Source organism: Sceloporus undulatus, chromosome 4 (genome assembly GCF_019175285.1).
Source record: "Sceloporus undulatus isolate JIND9_A2432 ecotype Alabama chromosome 4, SceUnd_v1.1, whole genome shotgun sequence".
Lineage (NCBI taxonomy): Eukaryota > Metazoa > Chordata > Lepidosauria > Squamata > Phrynosomatidae > Sceloporus > Sceloporus undulatus.
The window spans coordinates 130,470,555-130,493,598 of NC_056525.1; the positions used below are offsets into that span (position 1 = coordinate 130,470,555).

General features: G+C 45.3%; 1 protein-coding gene across 3 annotated transcripts in view; it reads right to left on the reverse strand.

Annotated features, from left to right (window-relative positions):
* The window catches only part of NUF2 (NUF2 component of NDC80 kinetochore complex), a 130,137-nt gene that overhangs the window by 78,515 nt on the left and 28,578 nt on the right, over positions 1-23,044 (reverse strand). For all 3 annotated transcript variants that reach the window (XM_042464573.1, XM_042464572.1, XM_042464574.1), the window contains exons 10-12: positions 21,862-21,999; positions 14,139-14,279; positions 2,055-2,230 (exon numbers count right to left, since the gene is read on the reverse strand). In XM_042464573.1, coding sequence (XP_042320507.1) covers positions 2,055-2,230; positions 14,139-14,279; positions 21,862-21,999 — 455 coding nt within the window. The remainder of the gene's footprint in view (positions 1-2,054; positions 2,231-14,138; positions 14,280-21,861; positions 22,000-23,044) is intronic.

Below are 23,044 nucleotides of genomic sequence, written 5' to 3' on the forward strand. Positions count from 1 at the left end.
AAAAGGACATTGAGAAACTGGAGCGGATCCAAAGAAGGACGACTAAAATGGTGAAGGGTGTGGAAACCATGTCCTATGAGGAACAACTTAGGGAGCTGGGGATGTTTAGCCTAGAGAAAGGAAGGTTAAGAAGTGATATGATAGCCCTGTTTAAATATTTGAAGGGATGTTATATTGAGGAGGGAACAAGCTTGTTTTCTGCTGCTCCAGAGAACAGTCCACCTCAACATTAGGATGAACTTCCTGATGGTAAGAGCTGTTCGACAGTGGAACACACTCCATTGGAGAGTGGTGGAGTCTCCCTCCTTGGAGGTCTTTTAAGCAGAGGCTGGATGACCATGTCGGGGGTGCTTTGATTGAGAGTTCCTGCATGGCAGCGGATTGGACTGGATGGACCTTGTGGTCTCTTCCAACTCTACGTTTCTAAGATTCTAAATCCCTTGCTTGGTTAGTGAAGGCAGGGAGAGAAAGAGGATAAAATGGCACAGCAGAAATAAAAAGAGGAAGGGTTGTGAAGGAAGGAGCCCTGGTGGCGCAGTGGTTAAATGCCTGTACTGCAGCCACTTACTCAAAACCACAAGGTTGCGAGTTCAAGACCAGCAAAAGGGCTCAAGCTTGACTCAGGCTTGCATCCTTCCAAGGTCGCTAAAATGAGTACCCAGATTGTTGGGGGGAAATTAGCTTACAGTTGTAAACTGCTTAGGCGCTATGAAACAATATATAAATGAAGCTTGTTTGTTTATTTTGTTTGTGAATACTGAGGAAAGAGAGAGAAGTTACATTATATTAGAGGAGAAAAGGGAAGATTAAGAGCAGGGAGGTTCTGGAGAAAGTAAAGAAAAACATGCCCTATCACAGCAGGAGACAGGAATAAAACTGACCTTTCTGGGGGTCACTTCCCCTGGTAGAGGCACTAAAAAGGTCTACCTTTCCTGCTTTTGGATCAAGTAGGACAAACAACCCATCTAAAAGATTTTTCCCGGTTCCCCACTGGGCTAGAGTAATTTAGACAAGCACACTCCCTATTCACTGAAAAACTAAGGGATTCGAATCTGGGTTTGGAGATATGATTTCTTTACCTGTCAACAAACCCTTCAAGTTTGTCTGCTTAATTAGATTAAAACAGTCTACCACACCTCAAAGTAAAGTACCACCATTTTGTTGTTACAAAAACGCTAAACGTTTTTAAATGGTGCTGAGTTAAGTTGTTCCAGTGTCAAAAACGAAGAGCCAAAAATGCCTGGGAAGCTTTGATCAAGTGACGTTTCCCTTTTAGCTTGAGAAATTATGTGCCCCATTCAGACAGAAGCCATCATTTCCCTACAGGCCTTGAGGTTTTTCATAATCAGATGTGGCTGAGAAATTATGAAAGATTCATGAAAGGTAAATAGATTGTTGTTAAAATTCTATGCCAAGATGTGACTTTCTTCACAATGATAATAGCAGAAAGCAGAGTTAAATTAATTGGCACAGTGCTGAAACTTGCTTACCAGTTGCACACTGATACTAGAGCACTGGATCACCTCCTAATAAGAAAAACTCTCTTTGTACACAATTTACCAATAAACATATTTCTTTAAAAGGCAGCATAACTGAATGTGCTTTCTTTAGGATAATGTGGGCCCTCAGTATCCATGGGGGGGGGGGGGGGAATCCGTTCCGGATCGTCCTCATGGATGCCAAGCTCCACATATGCTCAAGTTGTATAAACTTCAATGGTGGTGCGGCTGCGCCACCATTGAAGACAATGGCGCTTTGGAGGAGCTTCCTACTTCTGCTCTCCCCTGCCCATCACCTTGCTCCTCTCTTCTCCCCCACTGCTGCTTCCTCCTCCTGCCTTCCTCCTCCTCCTCTTCCCACCTTGTGCCGCGCCTTTCTCCACTTCCTCCTCCTGCCTCACCTTCTTCCTCTGCCCTCCTGTAATCTTGCTATCCGCGGATGCTCAAATATGCGGATGGCAAGTCCGTGGATAAGGAGGGCCTACTGTACTAGTTTTGAAGTTATATTAAGATATTTGAACATGTAGGATAAAAATAAATGTCACACAGTCATACTCTGTTATTGCCTGCTTGCGTTGCTCAGTATCATCACGTATTTTTTGAAGTTTGATATCCAGAGTGGTGAGTTTTTCCCTTCTAACAGTAACCATCCTTTTCAAGGACATTTCTTCAATCTTGGCATTCTTTAATCCACTTTTGCTATTCTCTATTTGATCCTCTAGTGTTCGAATCTGGAATGAGAATGTTTTCAGAGAGGTCAGGAATCAAGGACAGATAGAAAGATAGTTTCTCTACCAGCACAATTTAAACAAAATGACACAAAGCAACAATGTATTGACCATTGCAAATACTAAACTATTTTGCAAAAAATAAAAAAAAATAAAAAATAAAAAATTCACAAAAAGAAATGAATGCTTATATCAGTGGTTCTCAAACTTTTTAACCATGTGGCTCCCTTTACATCTACATGCAGATGTCATGCCTACCCCTGACATAATACATGAACCATTTTTTGTTTTGTTTAGTGGGCATATTTTGTTTGCACATTCATGTTTTAACATTTTATAAGGAAACAACATTGTACAAATTAGAACAGTTTTATTTAAATAAATTAAATACAGTATTTTACACATACTGTCTCACATAGCCAGTCACATACACCAATGCTGATATGTAGTTAATGCTCTTTCATCCTCTTTATCTCATTCACGCACATACCCATTTGCTCTATTAAACGCACAGTGATACAGAAACATTCACTGTATTGTCTATATATAAGTATACACAAGTGCATATGTATGTAAAAAGAGATGAAGAATGTGACTGAGAGAGAGAGATAATGAATTTGTGCAGGAGACTGTATGTAAATAAACGTGTTTGAAGGAGAGTCAGAAAAAGAGCATTACTGAGTATGGATGAGATTTAGTGTGAAAGTCACTCGCACACCAAAAATACTGAGAATGTGTGAGAGAATGCGCTGCGGCTGCAGCAAGGTCTCATCTCAAGAACTGGGGCACTGATGGGACGGGTGGGGGAAGCAACAGCTTGGGATGAACCCCCCCCAAGGCCACAATCCATTAAGTGTCCTCTTTCCTCCTACTCCTCCCTCAGGCAGAAGTGCTTCTCCAAACACCCTTATTGCCTTTGATTTCACATCCAGGACAAAAGAAGTTTTGGAAGAGGAGCAGGGGGAATCAAGGCCTCCAATCTCACAACCTGTTGAGCAACTCTCAAGCCCCACCTGGGGGTCTTGCCCCACCATTTGAGTAACTGTGGCTTATATAGCTGCATTTCCAAACAGGAAAAATATGATATACAGTGGACCCTCCAGTATCCATGGGGATCCATTCAGGACCCCCAAGAGATACCAAAATCCATAGATGCTCAAGTCCCGTTGTCCTTAATGGTAGTGTGGCCACTCCACCATTAGGGACAATGGGATCCTTCCACCCTCTCCTTCCTTCCTTCCTTCCTTCCTTCCTTCCTTCCTTCCTTCCTTCTCCTTCCCCCTCCAAGGCTTTTGCCCCAGGCTTGGCTTTGGAGGTGGAGACTAGAGCTCCATCGGCCAGAAGGAGCCAGAGCCAGCTCTGGGGCTTGAGTCTCGGAGCCCCTGCCCCCAGGCCCAACACCCAGGCTCCAAGACCTAAGCCCTGGCCCTGATGCTGGCTTTGGCTCCCTTTGGCCAACAGGGCTCCAACCTCCAACCCCAAAGCCAAGCCCGGGGCAGAAGCCTCAAAGGGGGAGGGAGGGAAGGAGGGAGAGAGGGACTTCACTCCCATTTTCCCCAATGTATGCATGCACTGCCACTGATGCTCAAATTCTCAGATTTCAGGTCATGGATACCAAGGTCCACTGTATTCTGGAAAACAAATATATTGTTAGCAAGGTTTTAAAAAATAACTGTACTTTTGCAGAGACTTTTTTTAAGAGACAAGTGAGCTCTTACCTACTTGGACTGGACTGAGAAATGAACATTGGCTTACCTTGTGAGATGTTTGTTTTCAGCGCTGAAGGTGGAGACATCCTTCATAAGGGTTGGTTCCCCCTGTTTGCTCCAATCAGGTAGGACCTAGAGTTCTGGGTATGAACCCAGGGGAATCCATCCCTTGTTGCCCAGTCAATGAATGGCCAAGCAGAAGAATGTCTAATATTATTTAAGAACAAAGCTAGATCCTATAACAATACCCTTTAAAGTGTATAACTGATCCCCCGGTACCGGGAACACAATCCTCAGTGTCGGGAGGGCAGGATGTCTCTGCCTTCAACGCTGAAAACAAACATCTCACAAGGTAAGCCAATGTTCGTTTTTCCAGCGGTGAAGGCGGAGCCATCCTTCATAAGGGACATACCAAAGGTCCCCTGAACTGGGTGGGAAACTGAGGTAATATCTGAATTATAAAACGGACTGTCCTGTGTTAGTTGATCTTCCAAAAGATTTGTTGTATTGAGATCCAGAGGAAGATCTCTGGCCAGACCACTGTTGTCCGCCACCTCTGCCGCCCCTCCCACGGGAGGAACGAAAGGAACAAAAGGAAGATTGTCCCTGACGAGACGATTTTTTGTCCTCTCAGTGGGGAATGGAAGGGAGAGCCTTTTTCTTATCTTTGATTTCAATAAGGACAGGTTCTAAAGCTTCACCAAATAGCCTTAAACCCCCGAGGGAAGCCAAAGTTAAATTTTGTTTAGATCTAGAATCTACCTGCCAGTTTTTTAGCCAAAAAATGTCTTCTGACAGGGACAGAAGCTGCCTGGGCACGGGCACTAAACTGAATGACATCGAGGGAGGAATCAGCAGCAAAAGCCAAGACCTTTAATAATTTATTAATTTCTTGGCGTAGCTTGGTATTGCCCCGAGGCACCTCTAATAGGAGGTCCTTGGCCCAAAGGTGAGCAGCCCTGGTTAACACAGAAGTAGAGGTGGTGGCCCTGATAGTAATGGAAGATGCTTCGAAGGACCTTTTGAGGGAAGTGTCAGCTGTTTTGTCCTCTGGCAATTTAAGAGAATCTTCTCCATCTTTAGAATAGATGGCAGATGTAATGAGAGATGACACTGGAGCATCTACAAGAGGAATCTGTAGTTTGGACATCATGGTTTGAGAGAGGAAATAGAATTTTTCAACAGAAGAGGGATTGGGTCTAACCGTTGCAGGTTTTGACCATTCTTCTTTAATCACTCTCATGAATTCAGATGGGAAAGGCACCTCATCACTAGCTGGGGAAGGCTCAGGGAAGGAATCTCTTTTGCCTTTGGGAAGATCAGTCTCCTCTTGGTGAGGAGTCAGTGGTTTTGTATCTAACTCAAGGACTTTAATGGCCTTTTAAAAATAAAATAGGAAAATCATCAGCAGAAAAAAGTCTGGATGAAGAAGATGAAGAAGGATCAACAACTTCATCATCATCAGATCACTCTCCTTCCTCTAATTCAGAGGCAGAAATGGATTGGCATCTGGATAAGGCCTCATCCTCTGAAGAGTGTCTCATTTTTTTGGCTTAGAGGACTTGACTTTAGAGGGCGCTCTACGCTTATGTTTAAGCTTAGAATGAGCAGAGACAACAATGGAAGAAGCATGGTTCCTTTTTTTAATTTGTGCACACCACAGAGAGTTTGGGCGCGAATTTGCCCCTTTCAGATAAGGGAATGGCGTCCCTGCATGAAGGGGAGGCAGGAGGGGAGAATGAGGACTCTCTGGCCCTGTCAGACTGCCCAGGAGGCCTGTTGCCCTCAGAGTGGGAGTCCCTGGGAGGAACTAACGAAGGCTCCTTTATGAAGCGAGCCTCCCTATCGGAGGAGGGCAGGGAAGAAGAAATGGCTGCCGTAAGGGCAGACACCAGGTTAGCCAACTCTGGAGGGAGTGGTTGGGGCGTTACAGTCCTGGAGACCTCCGAGCGAGCCGCTCCCTCCCGATTTCAGGAAAGGTTACAGCGGCCGGGCGCGTTAGAGCGCGGAGACGAGGGATATCCCTCCTCAGGCTGCGCCCCGCGGCCTCCGGGCTGCATGCCAGAAGTCCAGGACAACTCTCTCCGTGCCACAGGAGCCCTTGGCAGATGTCCGGAATTGCCGGACATCCCAGGGCTGTCCATCTCCTCCATCCCACATCTAGCCTGCTCCATTGGAGAAGGAAGGTAAGGGAAAGAAGGAGAGGACAGAAGGACAGGTTGCTCACCTGTAACTGTGTTTCTTCGAGTGGTCATCTGCCAATTCACACAAATTGGTTTATTCTGCGCCTGCGCAGCAATACTCGGAAACTTCTAAAATCTCTGGGCAGAAATAGTTCGCAACTTTTTGCAACTTTTTGGCGGTAGCTCCGCCCATCCCTATATATAGCCCCTAACAGTCCCGCTCTCTCCAGTTCCGAATGAGCCGCAAGCGCGGTAGTTAATTTAGCTAAGAGCCAGACACTGAGGGGAGGATGGGCGGGTTTGTGTGAATTCGCAGATGACCACTCGAAGAAACACAGTTACAGGTGAGCAACCTGTCCTTCTTCGTGGTCTCTGCGAATCACACAAATGGGTATAGACTAGCAAGCTAAAGTCAGTGGAGGAGGGAGTGTCAATAGCATGGTTGGGATTATCAAGGTCAATATCACTGTGATAGTTAGTCATAATAAAGATTAAACCAAACAGACATACTGTGATTTCTTAACATTTCAACAGGTTTAATGAATGGCAGAAAGTAACACTGCCCTCCCGAAAGCTGCCTCTTGTCTGGCCCTGGCGTCCAGCCTGTAGTGTCTGATAAAAGTCAGTGGTTGGGACCAGACAGCAGCTTTACAAACATCCTCCAAAGGGACACCAGTCAGAAAAGCGGAGGATGCTGCTACCGCCCGTGTTGCATGGGCTCGAACCCGACAAGGTACCGGCCTGCCAGCCAGTTCATAGCAAAGGTGGATGATATTGACCACCCATTTAGAAAATCTCTGAGCTGACACCGGTAGTCCTTTCTTGGCTTCAGAATAGCAAACAAAGAGTCTCTCCGAACGCCTTGTATCAGAAGTCCTGTCCAGATAAAACGCCAATGCCCTACGGATGTCCAAAGCGTGGATATGGCGTTTAGAGTCTGTGGTCGGGTTCGGAGCCAAAGTAGGTAAGACAATGTCCTGGTTCATGTGGAATGCAGACACTACCATAGGTAGGAAGGTAATGTCGGTACGGAGAACCACTTTGTCTTTATGGAAGCGCAGGAAAGGCTGGTCAGCCCGTAGAGCACATAGTTCGCCTGCGCGGCATGCCGACATGATAGCCACCAAAAAGGCTGTCTTCCATGTCAAGAGCCTTAAGTCCGTGGTAGCCATGGGCTCAAAGGGTTTAGAAGTTAGTCGGTTCAAGACTACGTCCAAACTCCATGCTGGTGCCTGAATGGAGGCTGGAGGGTGCAGATTGTTGAACCCTTTAAGGAACCTTCTTATGAGGGGGTCACCAAACAAAGAAGGCTTGCCCTTAAGCCAGTAGTGGGAGGATATCGCAGAGAGATAAACAAAGGCCCGCATCCGCCAGGGTCATAAGGAAGTCCAGGACTGTCGGGATGGAGACTTAAGAGGGAAGGATGGCTCTGTCCCATAGAAAAGCAAGAAACTTGTCCCATTTATATCTATAAGACTTTTGTGTGGCAGGTTTCTGGGCCGCGAATAAAACAGCGCGGACGTTAGCAGGCAGTGTTGTCAACACTGTATCCTCCATGTCACCAATGAGAGCGAGTGCATCTCGGGATGGAGAACTTGTCCAGCGTGTAATGACAGAAGGTCGGGATGGTACTCGAGTCGGATAGTCTTGTGCGAGCCGGAGAAGCGGGGCAAACCACAGCTGCCTGGGCCACCATGGGGTGACCAGGATCGCATTCGAGCGGTCCGCTAACATTTTCGAGAGCACCCTTGTGATGAGCGGAAATGGGGGGAAGGCGTACAGTAGTCCATGTGTCCATATGAATTGGAAGGCATCCCCCCTCGAACCTGGCGCTCGGGTTCATGAGCAGAAAGTTGGTCTGTGGGTGTTCAGATGGGTGGCGAGCAGGTCCATTAAGGGTGTTCCCCATAGGGAGAACAGGTGGTTGACCACGTCTGGGTGTAGTCTCCATTCGTGGCAAGTGGTGGATGATCTGCTGAGTTGATCTGCCAGGCCGTTTTGATCTCCAGGAAGATGGATGCATTGGAGCAAGATCTTGTGAAGAATGCACCACTCCCAGATACAAAGAGTAACTGCTAGCAATGTTCTCGACTTTGTGCCACCTTGCTTGTTCAAATAGTACATCACGGTGGTGTTGTCCGTGAGCAGGAGAACTACATTGTTGGCAAGAATGGTCTGAAAGGCCCTGAGTGCTTTTTCCACGGCTAGCATTTCCAGTACGTTGATGTGAAGAGATGCCTCCATGGGTGTCCATCTGTCCTTTATCGTGAGGCCTAAAGTATGAGCACCCCAACCTTGAAGGGATGCATCCGTGGTGAGCGTGACGTCTGGCTAGGGTGGATGGAAGGGCATGCCCAAGCAGACGTTGTCGGGTTGGAGCCACCACTGTAGGGACCGTTGTACTTTTCTGGGGATGGTGAGCATCCTGGAGGGGGAATCCCACACGGGATCGAACACGGACAGGAACCAGAATTGAAGAGGTCTGAGACGGAGTCTTGCCCATGGGGTAACGAAAGTAGCAGAGGCTAAATGTCCCATCACGATCTGGATATGTCGAGCCCGTAGGCGCCTGTGGCGGATACAAAGCGAGATTGCCACACAAGAGGGCTCAGAACCTTGCCTGTGGAAGGAACGCTTTCTGTGTCACTGACTCCAGTGTCGTGCCTATGAAGTCCATGCATCTGGCAGGGGTAGGATTTGATTTCTCGAAGTTGACCTGGAGGCCCAAAGCAGTGAGGAGAGAGAGGGAGAACTGAACGTCTTTGAGACGAGTCTCCCGGGATGGTGCGGTGAAGAGCCAATCGTCCAGGTATAGGAAGACCGTTATCCCTTTCTGACGCAAGTATGCCACTATGGGCGCCATGCACTTTGTGAAGACCCATGGGGCTGTGGAGAGGTCGAAAGGGAGGACCTTGTATTGGAAGATCTTGGTTCCAACGGTGAATGCAAGGAACCTGCGGTGATCCTCCCAAATGGAGATGTGGAAATATGCGTCCTTTAAATCCAGCGTCACGAACCAGGCGTCCTTTTGCAAGAGTGGTAAAATAGAAGCAAGAGTTACCATCCGGAAACGCTTGCAGATGATAAAGACGTTCAAGCCTCGCAAGTCCATTATGGGTCTAAGACCAGAGTCTTTCTTTGGAATGGTAAAGTATCTAGAGAAAAAGCAATATCAAGCCCAAGAAGAGTCTACGGGTTCGATGGTGCCCTTTTGTAAGAGAGTGCGCACTTCGTCGAGTAGGGTGTCCGAGGAGACAGTAGAAATAAGAGCTCTGGTTGGTGGGAGCTCAGAAAACTCAAGGGCATAGCCCCTACAGACGATGTTAAGTGCCCAAGAGTCAGTTGTGATAGATGCCCAGGTGTCAAGGAAGGGTCTTAATCTATCACCAAAGGTGACGATGAGGTGCGCAGGGGGGCTTCAGAACCTCCTTTTGTCTCGGGGGTCCTTTTTCTTGTAGCCCTGTTGGGATCTGGGCTGTGATGGTTGGCGCCGGTCAGAAGGGGCGGAAGGCGAGTGAGAGGGGCGAGCCTGGGGTGCCCTGTCTGGCTGGTAAGCCCAATCTTGCGGTTGGTAACGGTACTGAGTTGGAAGGTACCAGGGGCGGTGCGTACTGAATCTCTGTCGCAGTGATTTTGATGAGGAAGCCGACATGCCGTGCTTCCTGGCCGCAATCTTCATCCGGTATCGGAAACTCAGCTTCTCATCGGTCTCCTTATTAAACAGCCCTGAGTTGTCGAAGGGCATGTCTTCAATCGCCGTTCTCGCTTGTGGGGGTGAGATCTGAAGCACGCAACCAGGCATAGCAGCGCAGAGCTATGGACCCAGAAAGCACCTTAGATGCACAGTCTGTCGAATGCCTGGCAGAGATAATCTGCTGGCCTGCCATAAAATGGATTTTGTTGCGGAGTGCAATCATCATCCGCCTTCTGTCCTCCGGGAGCTCGTTAATGGTGGGGTCCATCTTTTCCGTCAGCAGCTGGATATAGACCCCCATGCAGGCAGTGTAGTTGGCTATCTTCATGTCCAGTGCAACAGAGGCATAAAATTTTTTAGCAAGGCCATCGAGTTTCTTGCTATCTTTGTCCATTGGGGAGGAAGACGGGTGCGGTGCAAACGTAGTCTGTGCCCCTTCCACGATGGCCGAATTCGGTTTCGGATGGTTGGAAAGCCAAGACAGTGCTGATGGCGTTGCCCTGTACAGATTTTCAATTTTACGAGAGGTGGATGCTATGGTGGCAGGTGTGTCCAAAGACCTCTTTGCAATCTTCTCTAACGATGGGAGATAAGCCAAGGCAGGTGGTGCTGGTGCTGAGCTGTGAATTCTTCTCTCGACAGGGTCGAGGGCATCCTCATCGGGATGAGCGACTTCTAACTTGAGGGCGTCGGCCATCCTGATGATCCAGTCAGCAAAAGCTCTTACGTCATCGGTAGGGGAAGGCATTACAGGCTCCACAAACGACAACGGAGACTCCGTATTGGAGATAGGAGATTGCGAGCGAGACTGTGTGTGGGACAGAGACTGAGATCAGCTTAAACGGCCAGCAGCCCGTGAGGTGTCCCTCCTAGGTGTCAAGAGTAACTTGGAGCGGCTGTCGGCATCAAAGGCCGTGTCAAGCTGGTGAGGAGACATCGGTCTGATTCTGGTGGGTCCTGGAATTTTGCGGCGAAGGTGGGAAGCTGCCATGGGCAACAGGCATTGGCCCGAACGGTGGTCATAGATGAGGTCTGGGTAGGATTCAAACAGGTCCCGATCTGGCAGGTCCTTGTCCGGTAGGTCGTAGGCCAACACCTCATCCGCCTCTGTGCCAAGAGTGGCTCGATCCTTACGAGAGAGGGAGCAGATCCGGGATCTGTCCCGTGGCCGGGAACGAGAACGGATCCGTGGTATGTTCCATGGCAGGGAACGAGATCTAGGCCTGGCCCTTTGAGGAGAAAGCGGGACGTCGGAGTCTGAGATTTCTCCCTCAGATTTGGAGGAGCAGTCCAAGTTCGCAATTTGGAGGTCCTCAGCTGGTACCAACAGGTGGCTGGAAATGAGGACTCTCGGTTCCAGTGGAACTGGGACTGGTGCTGCGGGTACCGACGGAATAGGAGTCGTCGTTGGTCTACTCAGGCGACGGTACAGTTATAGGCCTAGAATCCGGTGGAGGCACTGAGACCGTACTTGGAGGTCACTTGTGGCGAACCTTAGGCGGGGGTGATGCCGAGCAAGCCCTCTTGGAGCCCCGGTCTGTGGCAAAAGACTTGGGGGGCCTTTGCTTGTCCCCTTGCCTCTTTCTGGGGGCCTTGGAAGATTCTCCTTCACCCTCCCCAGGAACCACCGTAGTGGAGGGTTGGTTCAAAACTTCCTCATAAAGGGCCGCTTTCAAGGTCTGGTCCCGGTTCTTTAAGGCTTGAGCGGACATGGGCTTACAGTGGGGGCAAGTGCTTGGGATATGGGTCTCCCCCAAGCAAAGCACACATTTATTGTGGCCATCGGCCATAGGAATCTTCACCCCACAATTGGCGCACCTCTTAAAGGAGGCCATTAGTGCCCCATCCAAGCGTTTCAAGCCAAAGAAAGTCAGCCATTTACCAAGGGTCAATGTCCCAAACAGTCCGTGAGAATGGTCAGTCGTACCGAAGGTCAATCAATGTCCAAAGCAGAGTCCGTGAGAATGGTCAGTCGTACCGAAGGTTAATAGTCCAGAGACTCTATCATAGAATGGAAGCGAGTGCTAGCGAAGTTCCTCAAGCTGCTTAGCACGGTGGAATGAAGGAACTGGAGAGAGCGGGACCACTAGGGGCTATATATAGGGATGGGCGGAACTATCGCCAAAAAGTTGCAGAAAGTTGCAAACTATTTCTGCCCAGAGATTCTAGAAGTTTCCGAGTATTGCTGCGCAGGCACAGAATAAACCCATTTGTGTGATTCACAGAGACCACGAAGAAAAAAGTTTTGTTTTGTTTTTTGGAGACGAGGAGAAGGGAGTCTGAAAGTAACCTGATGGAGCAAAGGCAGGAACTAGACTGGGCAACAAGAGGGGATGGATTCCCCCGGGTTCACGCCCAGAATTCTAGGTCCTACCTAATTGGAGCTCTGCCTTCACCGCTGGAAAATGAGATACGTTTCCCCAAACAATTGTCTTCCTTATTATTGAGAATGTTTATTGTTTTTCCACAATCTACTTTGGAAAACAGTCCCCAGGTAAACAGGGGAAAGCGTCAAAACCACATTCATGGGTGAGGCACCCTCGAACTAAAAGGATGCCCAGTGGGCTTCTGTCTTTCAGCTTCTTTTTGTGGGATCAGCCACATAACAGAGAGAAAGGTGTGGAAAGAATGGACAATACTAATGCTTGCCTGTCCTTTAAAGTGAGCACTACTGTGTCCCTGAAGTTCAGTGGGATGTGTGCTAAAGCATAAGTGGATAGCCAGGTACAGGGACCATGCGTCCCATTTCCCTCCTACCACTTTCCTCACAAGGGTTACACTTGCCCATTTTTTCAAAACTTGAAGTTCTATTAAAATTTTCTTTTAAAAGCTATTTCAAGCCTTTAGAATTTACTGGTGGGCTTAGCATTTATATTGAGAACCCCACAGAGTTTATTCTCCATATCTTGTTTTGGATAAGCAGCCATGGGCCTGCACCGAAGTGACTGAAGGTCTCAGGCACTCCACAGGCTACATGATTATCTCAACTAAAGTAAGAAGAATCTCTGCTGCTGTCTCTGTATTATTGATTGGATATTGGGGATGCCTCTCCCATGCAACCACCAGGTGGTTGGATCGGCCTATGGTGGGAGTCTAACCCAAGGGCCAGTGTTATTTTGCATGTTAGCTGTCACTATATCTTACATCATTAGTCAAGAACTCCAAAACACAGGTATACCTCAATTAATCACAGAATTATAGTTGAAAGAGACCACAAGAGTAATCTGGGGCAGCAGATGTGTCTCTCAACATAACTTCTTTAACAGAACGTTTGGTACCAGAGGCAGCAATAAAATGGAAAGAATGAGAATAGTTCAAAAAGGAAGAAGTGTTCAAGATGTTTCAGCAAACTTTTTATCCCAAACTGCAACAATATGTATATGTGAAATGAAACCACCTGTTCAGGTAAGTCTCTTGCAAGTAAACAAAAACAACCTGCATGTTCTAGAGACCACTCAAAAGCTTCTTTCAAAATGTATCCCAAGATTCTTTTTCTTTCATCAGTCTCCACTTTTCTTTATGATTTCTATTTTGGTGGCAAAACATACAGATCTATGGTGTGTTTTTTTTAATATTGCGGGGTGGAGAGGGGTTAGATGATCAGCAGGCTTATCTGCTTTCCAGTTTTCTTGCTGTTCACAAATGCTCATCAATGCTTTCTGGATGCAGCTGCTTTTCATGTTGCCTGTTGCAGGCAGGCACACACAGCTACAGTAGGATCAACTAGATGAGAATTCCATTCTTTCCTAGCTAAAGCAAAACTGCATTGTTTACTGCAGACACAGTGCTGTTATCTGACATCAAACCTCCATGTTTCTTCAGCCTGCTTTCACCATCTTTCCAATGCTGATGCTGCTAAAAAAAACCTGCCAGCTGGACAGAGAACAAGGAGGAAATGCTAGGGGTTAGGTAAACATGAAAAGACTTTGTAAAAAAGAGCTTCTTTGTCAGAAGCTTTGTTAACTGAAGTATGACTGCATTCATCACTACACCAACACAGCAAAAAATCAGAGGCACAATCTTTTCAAAGTACTGTTATTTTTCTTTATAGGTAGCCATAATTGAGGTCAAGACTTACTTTTATTTTCCCTTGTCTGTGAATACGAAAGGTATTCTGTACTCTGGCTACTACTCAGAACAAAAAAACCCCATCACATCTCTCATTTCCCCATCCAGACCTCTTTCTTAAAACCAGTATGGAACTTAATTCAAGCTGTGTTCACACCAGAATGCACTCTGCCTCAATATGTTTGCGAGACAGCCATTACATTAGAATTCTACATGCTAAATAGCTCTAATGTAATCCTGCATGCATTAATACAAACCTCTGCCAATATATTCGATAACTTATCCACATTTGTTGCTTGGGTTTGCATTTTCTTTTGGTACAGCTGAACCTCCAGTTGGTACGATGGAAAGATCTCTACAAGGTCTCTGTAAGCTTCATACTTCTCACTTACTTCTTGCTTTATAATTTAAAAAAAATTAAGCAGAGTTTTAGCATCTCAGCTTATACATAACCAATACTTCTTTGGGGGGGGGAGTGGAATCTACCATTCTTAGGCATTTAAAAAAACTGGTAAATTTTTTGTTTCCTAAAGGATTTGATTGTTGTGTGCCTTCAAGTCATTTCTGCTTAGTGTAAGGAACCTGTCACAGGGCTTTCTTGGAAGAATTTGTTGAAAAGGGATTTGCTCTTGCCTTCCTCTGAGGCTGACTGACTGACTTGACCAAAGTTACCAAGTAAGTTTCCATGGATGAGCTGGGATTCAAACCTTGGCCTCCCAGTGTCCCAGTACCACTACATCATTCTGGATTTAATAATGAAATTATTTGTACAGTTGTCCCTCCCAATTTGCGGGGATCCGTTCCAAACACCCCCCCAATGAATTAGAAAACCGCAAATATTCAAGTCCTCATTGAAAATAATGGCGGCACATTCCCACACATGGCCTTGTGCGCGGATTGTTTTGGCCCTCCTTGCTTCCCATCTGCAGAAATTCAAGACTGTGAATGGGAAATCAGCGAATCCAGAGGGGAGACTAATTTCTGTATATAAACTCAATGATTAAAGTCAGAAAAATGAAATTTCAATAAAGAAAAAAATTGTCATATTTGTATACTATTTCCGTCAAACTATTTTTATGTACCAGCAAACATAATGGGTTTCACAAATACATCCATCCTTTTCTTTATATCCTGCCTGTCTCCCAGAGTAGGACCCAAGGCAGTTTACAAAAAGGCAGAAAATACATTAACACATACTGCATATACTCGACTATAAGTCGAAAACTTTATGCCCAAAAATTGACCCTAAAATCCTGAGTCAACTTATGTACGGGTCAATACAGTAATACCGCTTAGAAAGGTCCAGTGGAAAGGTCTGCCCTGAAGCCCCACTGTCCGTGCCTGACAGTGATCTCTGATAGAGCTGCTAAGGCAGCCTGTGTGTGAAAGAGGTGATTCCCTTCTCAATCGGATATTAAAAACTCCCCCCCTCCTCCTCCAGATCTCTCTCTCTCTCTCTCTCCACCAAACAAACACCCCATTTAACACCACTTCCCTTCCCTGCTCAAAGGTAAGTGGTGTTAGGCGGTCAGGAGAAGTCAAGAGAAGGAGAAGGAGGGAAGGAAGTAGTGTCTTTCACTTTACATCCTTTGTTACATGTCTCTACATCTGTCCCTCGACTTATCCACGGGTTATATCAAAATCCATGGTTTTGGCTGCAAAACCTTCCATCAACTTATACATGTACACAAGTATATACAGTAATTTAAAATATTTTTTAAAAATTAAAACAGTATTAAATAATGACATAATTAAAACCACTTAAAATCTGACTTTAAAACAAAGATCAAAAACAGTACAACACCACCGAAAGGCCTAATCTTGTTAAAAATAAATTTGCAAAGGATTGCTGGGGGAACAAAGGTCTTAGAGTGCCACTGAAAGAACAAAAAAAAAAAAAAAAAAAGGGGGGGGGGACTATCCTCACTTTCCTAGGGAGGGAATTCCAAAGGACTGGAGTAGTCACAGAGAATTTTTCCTGCATTCCTACTAACTGTGCCCACAAAGGTAGTGGGATAGAGAAGTGCAACTCTTACAGATCTCAAATCTCAGAAAAATTCATACAAAACAATATGAGTGAGGGTATGCTCCTCAAATCATCTATTGACCTAGGACAGTGGTTCCCAACCTGTGGGTCGGGATCCCTTTGGAGGTCGATCGACCCTTTCACAGGGGTTGCCTAAGACCATCTGAAAACACATATTTGCATGTAGCAATGAAAATAATTGTATGGTTGGGGGTCACCACAACATGAGGAACTGTATTAAAGGGTCGCGGCATTAGGAAGTTTGAGAACCACTGACCTAGGATGAACCCATGCATTTCACAGAGTTTCCGTAGGCAAGAAATACACAGAGGTGGTTTTGACAGTATGTAATATAGTCTATAGCACCTGAAATTCATTGGCCGTCTCCCATCCAAGTACTAACCAGAGCTGACCCTTCTTAGCTTCAAATTAGATGGAATCTGGTGCCTTTATGGTATTTTGATTTTATAGGTCAAAATCAACACTTTGAATTGTGCTTGGAAATAGACCAGCAACCAGTAGAGATGTTCTAATAAGAACATGTAAACCAGCCCATCAGCAATCTGGCCAATTGCATCAGTGGAATTTTCTAAGCAGTCTTCACAAAGGCAGTCCCATGTAGAGTGCATTATAGTAATCAATTCAGAAAGTATATGTACCACCATAACCAAGTCAGATGTATCAAGGAACAGATGCAACTGGCACATTAGATTTAACTGTGAAAATGCACTCTTGGTCACTACAGAAACTTCAGCATCCAGGGTCTGGGCTAAATCCAGCAGTACACACAAACTGTGTACCTGTGTCTTTAGGGAGAGTGTAACCCACTCCAGCACAGGCTGAATCCCTAGTCTCTAATCTCACAGAACCATAGAATAGGTATTAATTTATTTATGGTATTTATACCCTGCCCTTCAGCCCTAATGGCTATCAGAGTGGCTTGTTATTATTAACCTTTATTTATAAAGCGCTGTAAATTTACACAGCGCTGTACATACAATCTTTTAGTTAGACGGTTCCCTGCCCTCAGGCTTACAATCTAAGAAGACACGACACAAAAGGAGAAGGGAGTGGTGGTGGGGAATGAGATCAGGTCCAGCAGTTCTCCACCTCCGAGGCCTGGACCAAGGCAGATGGACTGGAGGAAGTGCTTGGCTTCTTAATTAATGGTTAAAAGGAGGCTTACTGGGTCAGAGAGGGGCTAGCCTCTGGGAATGCTTCTCTAAACAATATAGTCTTTAACTTAGTTTTGAAACTGGGTAGAGAAGTGATGAGGTGTGCATGTGGGGGAAGAAGGTTCCAGGAGTAAGGGGCAGCAAGCGAGAAGGGACGAATTCGGGAGGGTGCAGTGGTAGTCCTACACTGTGACAGGAGACCTTGACTACAAGAGCGGAGGGTGCGAGTAGGAATGTAAGGAGAAAGAAGGTCAGATAAGTAAGGAAAGGCCAATCCATGGAGGGCTTTGAAAGTCAATAATAAAAGCTTGTACCGGATGCGGAAGGGGAGCCAATGAAGGGAGGATAAAAGAGATGAAACATGGTCAAAGCAGCGAGCGGATGTGACAATACGGGCAGCTGAATACTGGACACAGATTAAAGGATGGAGGTGTGAAAGAGGAAGCCCTGTCAGAAAGAGGTTACAATAATCTAGTCGCAAAACCACTAGGGCATGGACTAGAGTCTTGGCAGCAGAGGCTGAGAGGAATGGACGGATCTTGGCAATGCTGTGGAGAAAGAATCTACAGGTCTTGGCGGTGGCCTGGATCTGGGGAATAAATGACAGAGAAGAGTCAAAAATGAAGCCAAGACTGAGGGCTTGATGAACCGGTTGAATAGAAGTGTCGTCGACAGAAACAGAAAAGGAATAGTGAAGGGTGGGTTTAGGTGGAAAGACAAGAAGCTCAGTCTTAGACATGTTGAGCTTCAAGCGCCGAAGCCGCATCCACTGAGAGATGGCAGTCAGACAAAAAGAAACTTGCTGTTCAAGCCCCGTCGAAAGGTCAGGGGTGGAGAGATACAGCTGAGTGTTGTCAGCGTACAGATGATAGGAGAAACCAAAAGAACTGATGAGTTTACCTAGGGACAGTGTATATAGAGAGAACAGACGGGGACCCAAGACAGAGCCCTGGGGAACTCCAACAGATAGGGGAACAGAGGACAAAGTCTGACCATCCGCGACCACTGCAAAAGATCTATCTGACAAGTAAGATTTAAACCAGTCGAGAGCAGAGTCGGAGAACCCAAGGTCAGAGAGTAAATCAACCAGGAGACAGTGATCAACAGTGTCAAAGGCCGCAAACAAATCAAGAAGAATGAGAATAGAGTAGAGGCCATTTGTCTTGGCCCGCAAGAGATCATTTGGCTTACAATTATTATTTTTAATTAGACGGTTCCCTGCCCTCAGGCTTACAATCTAAAGACACGGCACAAAAGGAGAAGGGAGTGGTGGTGGGAAAGGGGATGAGGTCCAGTGGTTCTTCTCTCCCTCAGAGGCCTGGACCAAGACAGATGGACTGGAGGGAGGGCTCTTCTTCTTCAGGCTAACCCTGATGGAGCTGGGCCTGCCTGTTCACTCCCTCACAGGCCGGAGGATGGCAGTTATGGAGGGAGGAGCCTCTTTCTTCAGGCTAGCCCTGATGGAGCTGAGTAGAGATGACAAGGGCCACCCAGTCCAAACCCCTGCCATGCAGAAATACACAAAGTACTCCTGACAGGTGGCCATCCAGCCTCTGTTTAAAAACTTCCAAAGAAGGACACTCCACCACACTCCAAGGGAGTGTGTTCCACTATCAAACAGTTCTCACCTTCAGGAATATCTTCTTAATGTCTATGTGAAATCTCTTTTTACGTAGTTTGAATCCATTAGTCTGTGTCCTAGTCCCTGGAGCAGCTGAAAACAAGCTTGTTCCATCCACAATATCAAATATTTAAACAGGGCTATCATGCCACCTCTTAACCTTTTCTTCTCCAAGTTAAACATATCCAACTCCCTAAACCTCATAGGGCATGGATTCCAAACCATTCACAATTTTGGGTACCCTTCTCTGGAGACTCTCCAGTTTGTCAATATCCCTCTTGAATTTTGGTGTCCAGCACTGGTCATAGTTTTCCAAGTGACTTCTAACCAAAGTAGAATAGAGTGGCTCTATTACCTGCCTTGAGCTAGACACTACCTGTCTAATGATGCAGCCTAGGATCATATTGGCTTTTTTAGGTGCTGCATCACATGTTCACTCAGGTTCAGGTTGTGGTCTACTAGAACTCCTAGATCCATTTCACATATATTCTTGTCAATCCAGGTATCACCCAGTCTATATCTGTACACTTCATTTTTTCTACCTAAGTACAGTACCTTGCATTTCCCCCTGTTCAAATTCTGATCATGTCCTCTACACCTCCTAATTATGTATTATCTACAAATAAAAACATTTCCCCTAGTCATCATCAAAGTCATTGATAAAGACCAGTGTTTAACTGAATAGTTTGTTTTACATTTTTTTAGCTGTACTTTGTTTTAATCTATGTTATAAACTGCCTGGGATCTCATGTGAGGAGAAAGGTGGCATTTAAATTTTGAAAAGAACCTACAAACACACTAGTCATCCAGTTCATATACTTTTCAATTAAATCTTTTTCCCACTGTTTAATAAATTACATTATAGTCAACTATACTTGAACATTTTTCTTATAAAAATCCATCATTTATTATATACACAATGGCCATATTTTAAAAACCTTGTTTGAGAAGTGATGTTTTCTATATGATTGTATTAGGGAGTCATATTTACTAACCACCTATATCATGCTTATTATAATTATTACATTTATTTATACCCCACCTTTCTCCCAAATTTGAGACTCAAGCCAGCTTACAGTTTTAAAAATACTGCTAGAAACATACCAAAAGTGAACATTAAAATGGAATTAAACTATCCACAGTATAAAAATGATTTAAAACTACTGTACTGTCAGAGGGTGGAGGAGGGGAAGGAGTTGGGTTGGGGTTCCGGAGGAGAGGACGATGGGCTGGAGGACCCAGAAGGAGCCCAGATGGGCGAGGTGGAACTGGCTCAAGGGGAAACAGCTGGACCGGGGAAGACCCGGGGAGGGAGGCAGCGCCTAGGGGTAGAAAAGGGGTAGAGAAGGAAGCCGAGGGGGAGGAGGAGCCAGGACAGAAATGGACACCGAGGGACGAGAGAGAGACAGGCCACGAGGCAGAGATTTAGGCTTGGGTCCGAGATGTCCTGTCAGCAGAAATCAACAGGCGCTACTTCCGGGGCTGAGGGACGACCGGTGGTCAAGGCAGAGACCAACGGGACCTGGTAGAGAGTCTGTGAGCCTCCTTAGTCCATCCCACAGGGGACGACGTGGAACTGTATCAGGCCTGCCCCGTAATTAATCCAGGGCTGCAGCCGTTGTGGGATATAAGGGGAAGGTGCTGGCCTCCTGAGCGGAGCCCACGTGGACAACCCGTATGAGAACTCAGGCCAGGTGTGGAAGAGCTGAGCCCGTAGACTGTGGCACGGTGAGGAACGCAAACAGTGAAGTAACTAGTCCCAGGATATTGTTGCCTATGGGCCTATTTAGGTTAGTTACTGGCGGTGAAGTAACCAGCCTCAGTGTTATTGTTGCCTGTGGGCCCATCTACGTTATATTAAAGACAAGTTAAGCATCTTTCGGTGTCAATGATGTTTATCACACTATACTCTTAAAGTGCTACAATTCCACTTTGACTCCTCTAGCTGCCTCCTGTTGCATTCTGGGATTTGCAGTTTTAAGGAGGAGTATTTAGAATTCTCAGGTATTCTAAATACCCCTCCTTAAAACTGCCAATACCAGAATGCAACAGGAGGCAGCTAGAGGAGTCAAAGTGGAATTGTAGCACTTTAAGAGTATAGTGTGATAAACATCAGTGACTTTGTGGCATGGAACCCCTTGGACCTCCCTACCCAGCCAGCGGAGCTCGTGGCCTGGCAACAACTACACTTTAAAAATATCAAATGCAATTAAAAGATAGAAAACAATTAAAGCAGTCCAGTTTTAAAATAGTACAACATCCTCAGTCCATTCTTAAAAAAATATTTTTTTCAGCCTGCCAGAAGCCTTTTCCTGCCAACAGAAGGATAGAAGGGGGGAGGCCATTATGGCATCCCTGGGAAGGAGGTTCCAGGGCAGCCACCGAGAAGGTCCTATCCTGTGTTCTCACCAATGGTGCTTCTGACAGTGATGGGACTGAGAGAGGCCTCTCCTGATGATCTCAGCATTATACTTCACCACAAATTCTTCCATTATATTCTTCAAGGGATCAGACAATCTAGAAAAGATTTATACAACTATGATCCAAAACACACTGCAGAAATAATCCAGCTTGAGACCACTTTAACTGCCCTTGCTCAGTGCTAGGGAATCCTGGGAATTGTACTTTATTGTGGCACCAGAGCTCTCTGACAGAGGAGTAAATATCTCAGAAAACTACAGTTCCCAAAATTGCTCAAAATTGATTATTTCTGCAACATGTTTTGGACCTCTGCCATAAAACTGCCTATAGAAACTACCACTAGTGCTGTTACTTGGATTGTGTTGTTTTATTATTTAAATAGTTTAAAGTAAACCTTTCACCTCTTTTTGGATTACTGAGGATTGCAGAATGTCATTACATTCTCTGTAAATACATCCAAGTATCCAAATATTCAAATAAACCTGCATTAATTTGAAAAAAAATTTCAATAACTTATTTAGATCAACAGAAAGTGACATTCTAAACTTGTGATGCTATGTTCTTCCAGAAAGATGCCAGAAGAGCTTCTAAATGAATCCAGTAAAGATTGCAAATAAACCATGCATAGAACAGGAAGATTTTCTCCATATCAAGTTATCAGGCAAAATTGAGGAGAATTGATTTTGATCACTTGTGAAACTACTAATAAAGACCAAAAGTCTAAGAGCAATTCTGACCTTGTCTCTCTTGATTTTCTGAAGTGTCTGTTTCAGACGTTCTTTGCAATTAGTCAGCTCTTCTGGAGACTCTGTAATCTTTGACTTCAGTTGTTCTTGTTCTTCTTTTAGGTTACATATGGCCAATTTTAGCTCATTCTAATTAACAAGAGATTTAATACAAAGCTTGTCTTAATGCAGTTTAGGTTTCTTGTTAGGGGGGAAAATGTTCATTAAGTCAGTCTCTCTCTCTCTCTCTCTCTCTCTCTCTCTCTCTCTCTCTTATGCACACCCACCCAGTCAGTGATTATGAAATTCCCCTTCCCCAAAGAAACCAAATTCACTTGATTTACAAAGAAATCTAAAACAAATCGGGACTTTCACTTCTGTGTACATACTTTGGAGAACAGTAATAGAAGAGTACTACAAAGCTGTTTAATTTGTTTCTGAATTTCCTAATTGTAGGACCTATTGTACTAAAAGGAATCTGTTGGTCTGAACACTCAAGGTTAATTCTATAAAGAATACATTACTCAAGACTTTATATAGCAGAAATAGCTGAATTCAGTTACTTAAATCTTCAAATCTTTATTTTACAAATTATGTTGACAACTACATTGCATTGAGCTTTTATATTAGAGTGGGCCTTGGTATCCACTGGGGTTTGGCTCCAGGATCACTGTTGGATACCAAAATTCATGGATACTCAAGTCCCATTATATATCGTGGCATAGTAAAATGGTGTCCCTAATATAACATGGCAAAATAAAAGTTTGTTTTTGGAAATTTTTGTTTTCACACTATTGATGGATGAATCTCTAGACACAGAATCTGTTGATACAGAGGGCCAACTGTACATACTATTTTAATATTTATTTAATAAATAACCTTAAGATTGGTTTAGGGCAATGCTTCTCACACTATGTAATGAGGGATACCAGCACTCCCTCACCCCATGTGCCAGGGAACAGGATCATAAATTTGAATCTGGTTACAGTTGTTTTTTCCCTTGAAACTCACTACAGACCAGCAGCTAAGGCTAATGGTGCACAACCCTAGTTCAGACAGTTAAACGGACTGTCACTGAAGCTCAGTCACATAACTGCCTCATTTGAATTATTCCCTTCAACAGAAATCTTGGTTAAACAAATCTGAAGGGCATTTGTATATGACATCATTCTTATTTCTGAGGTCTTTATACTGG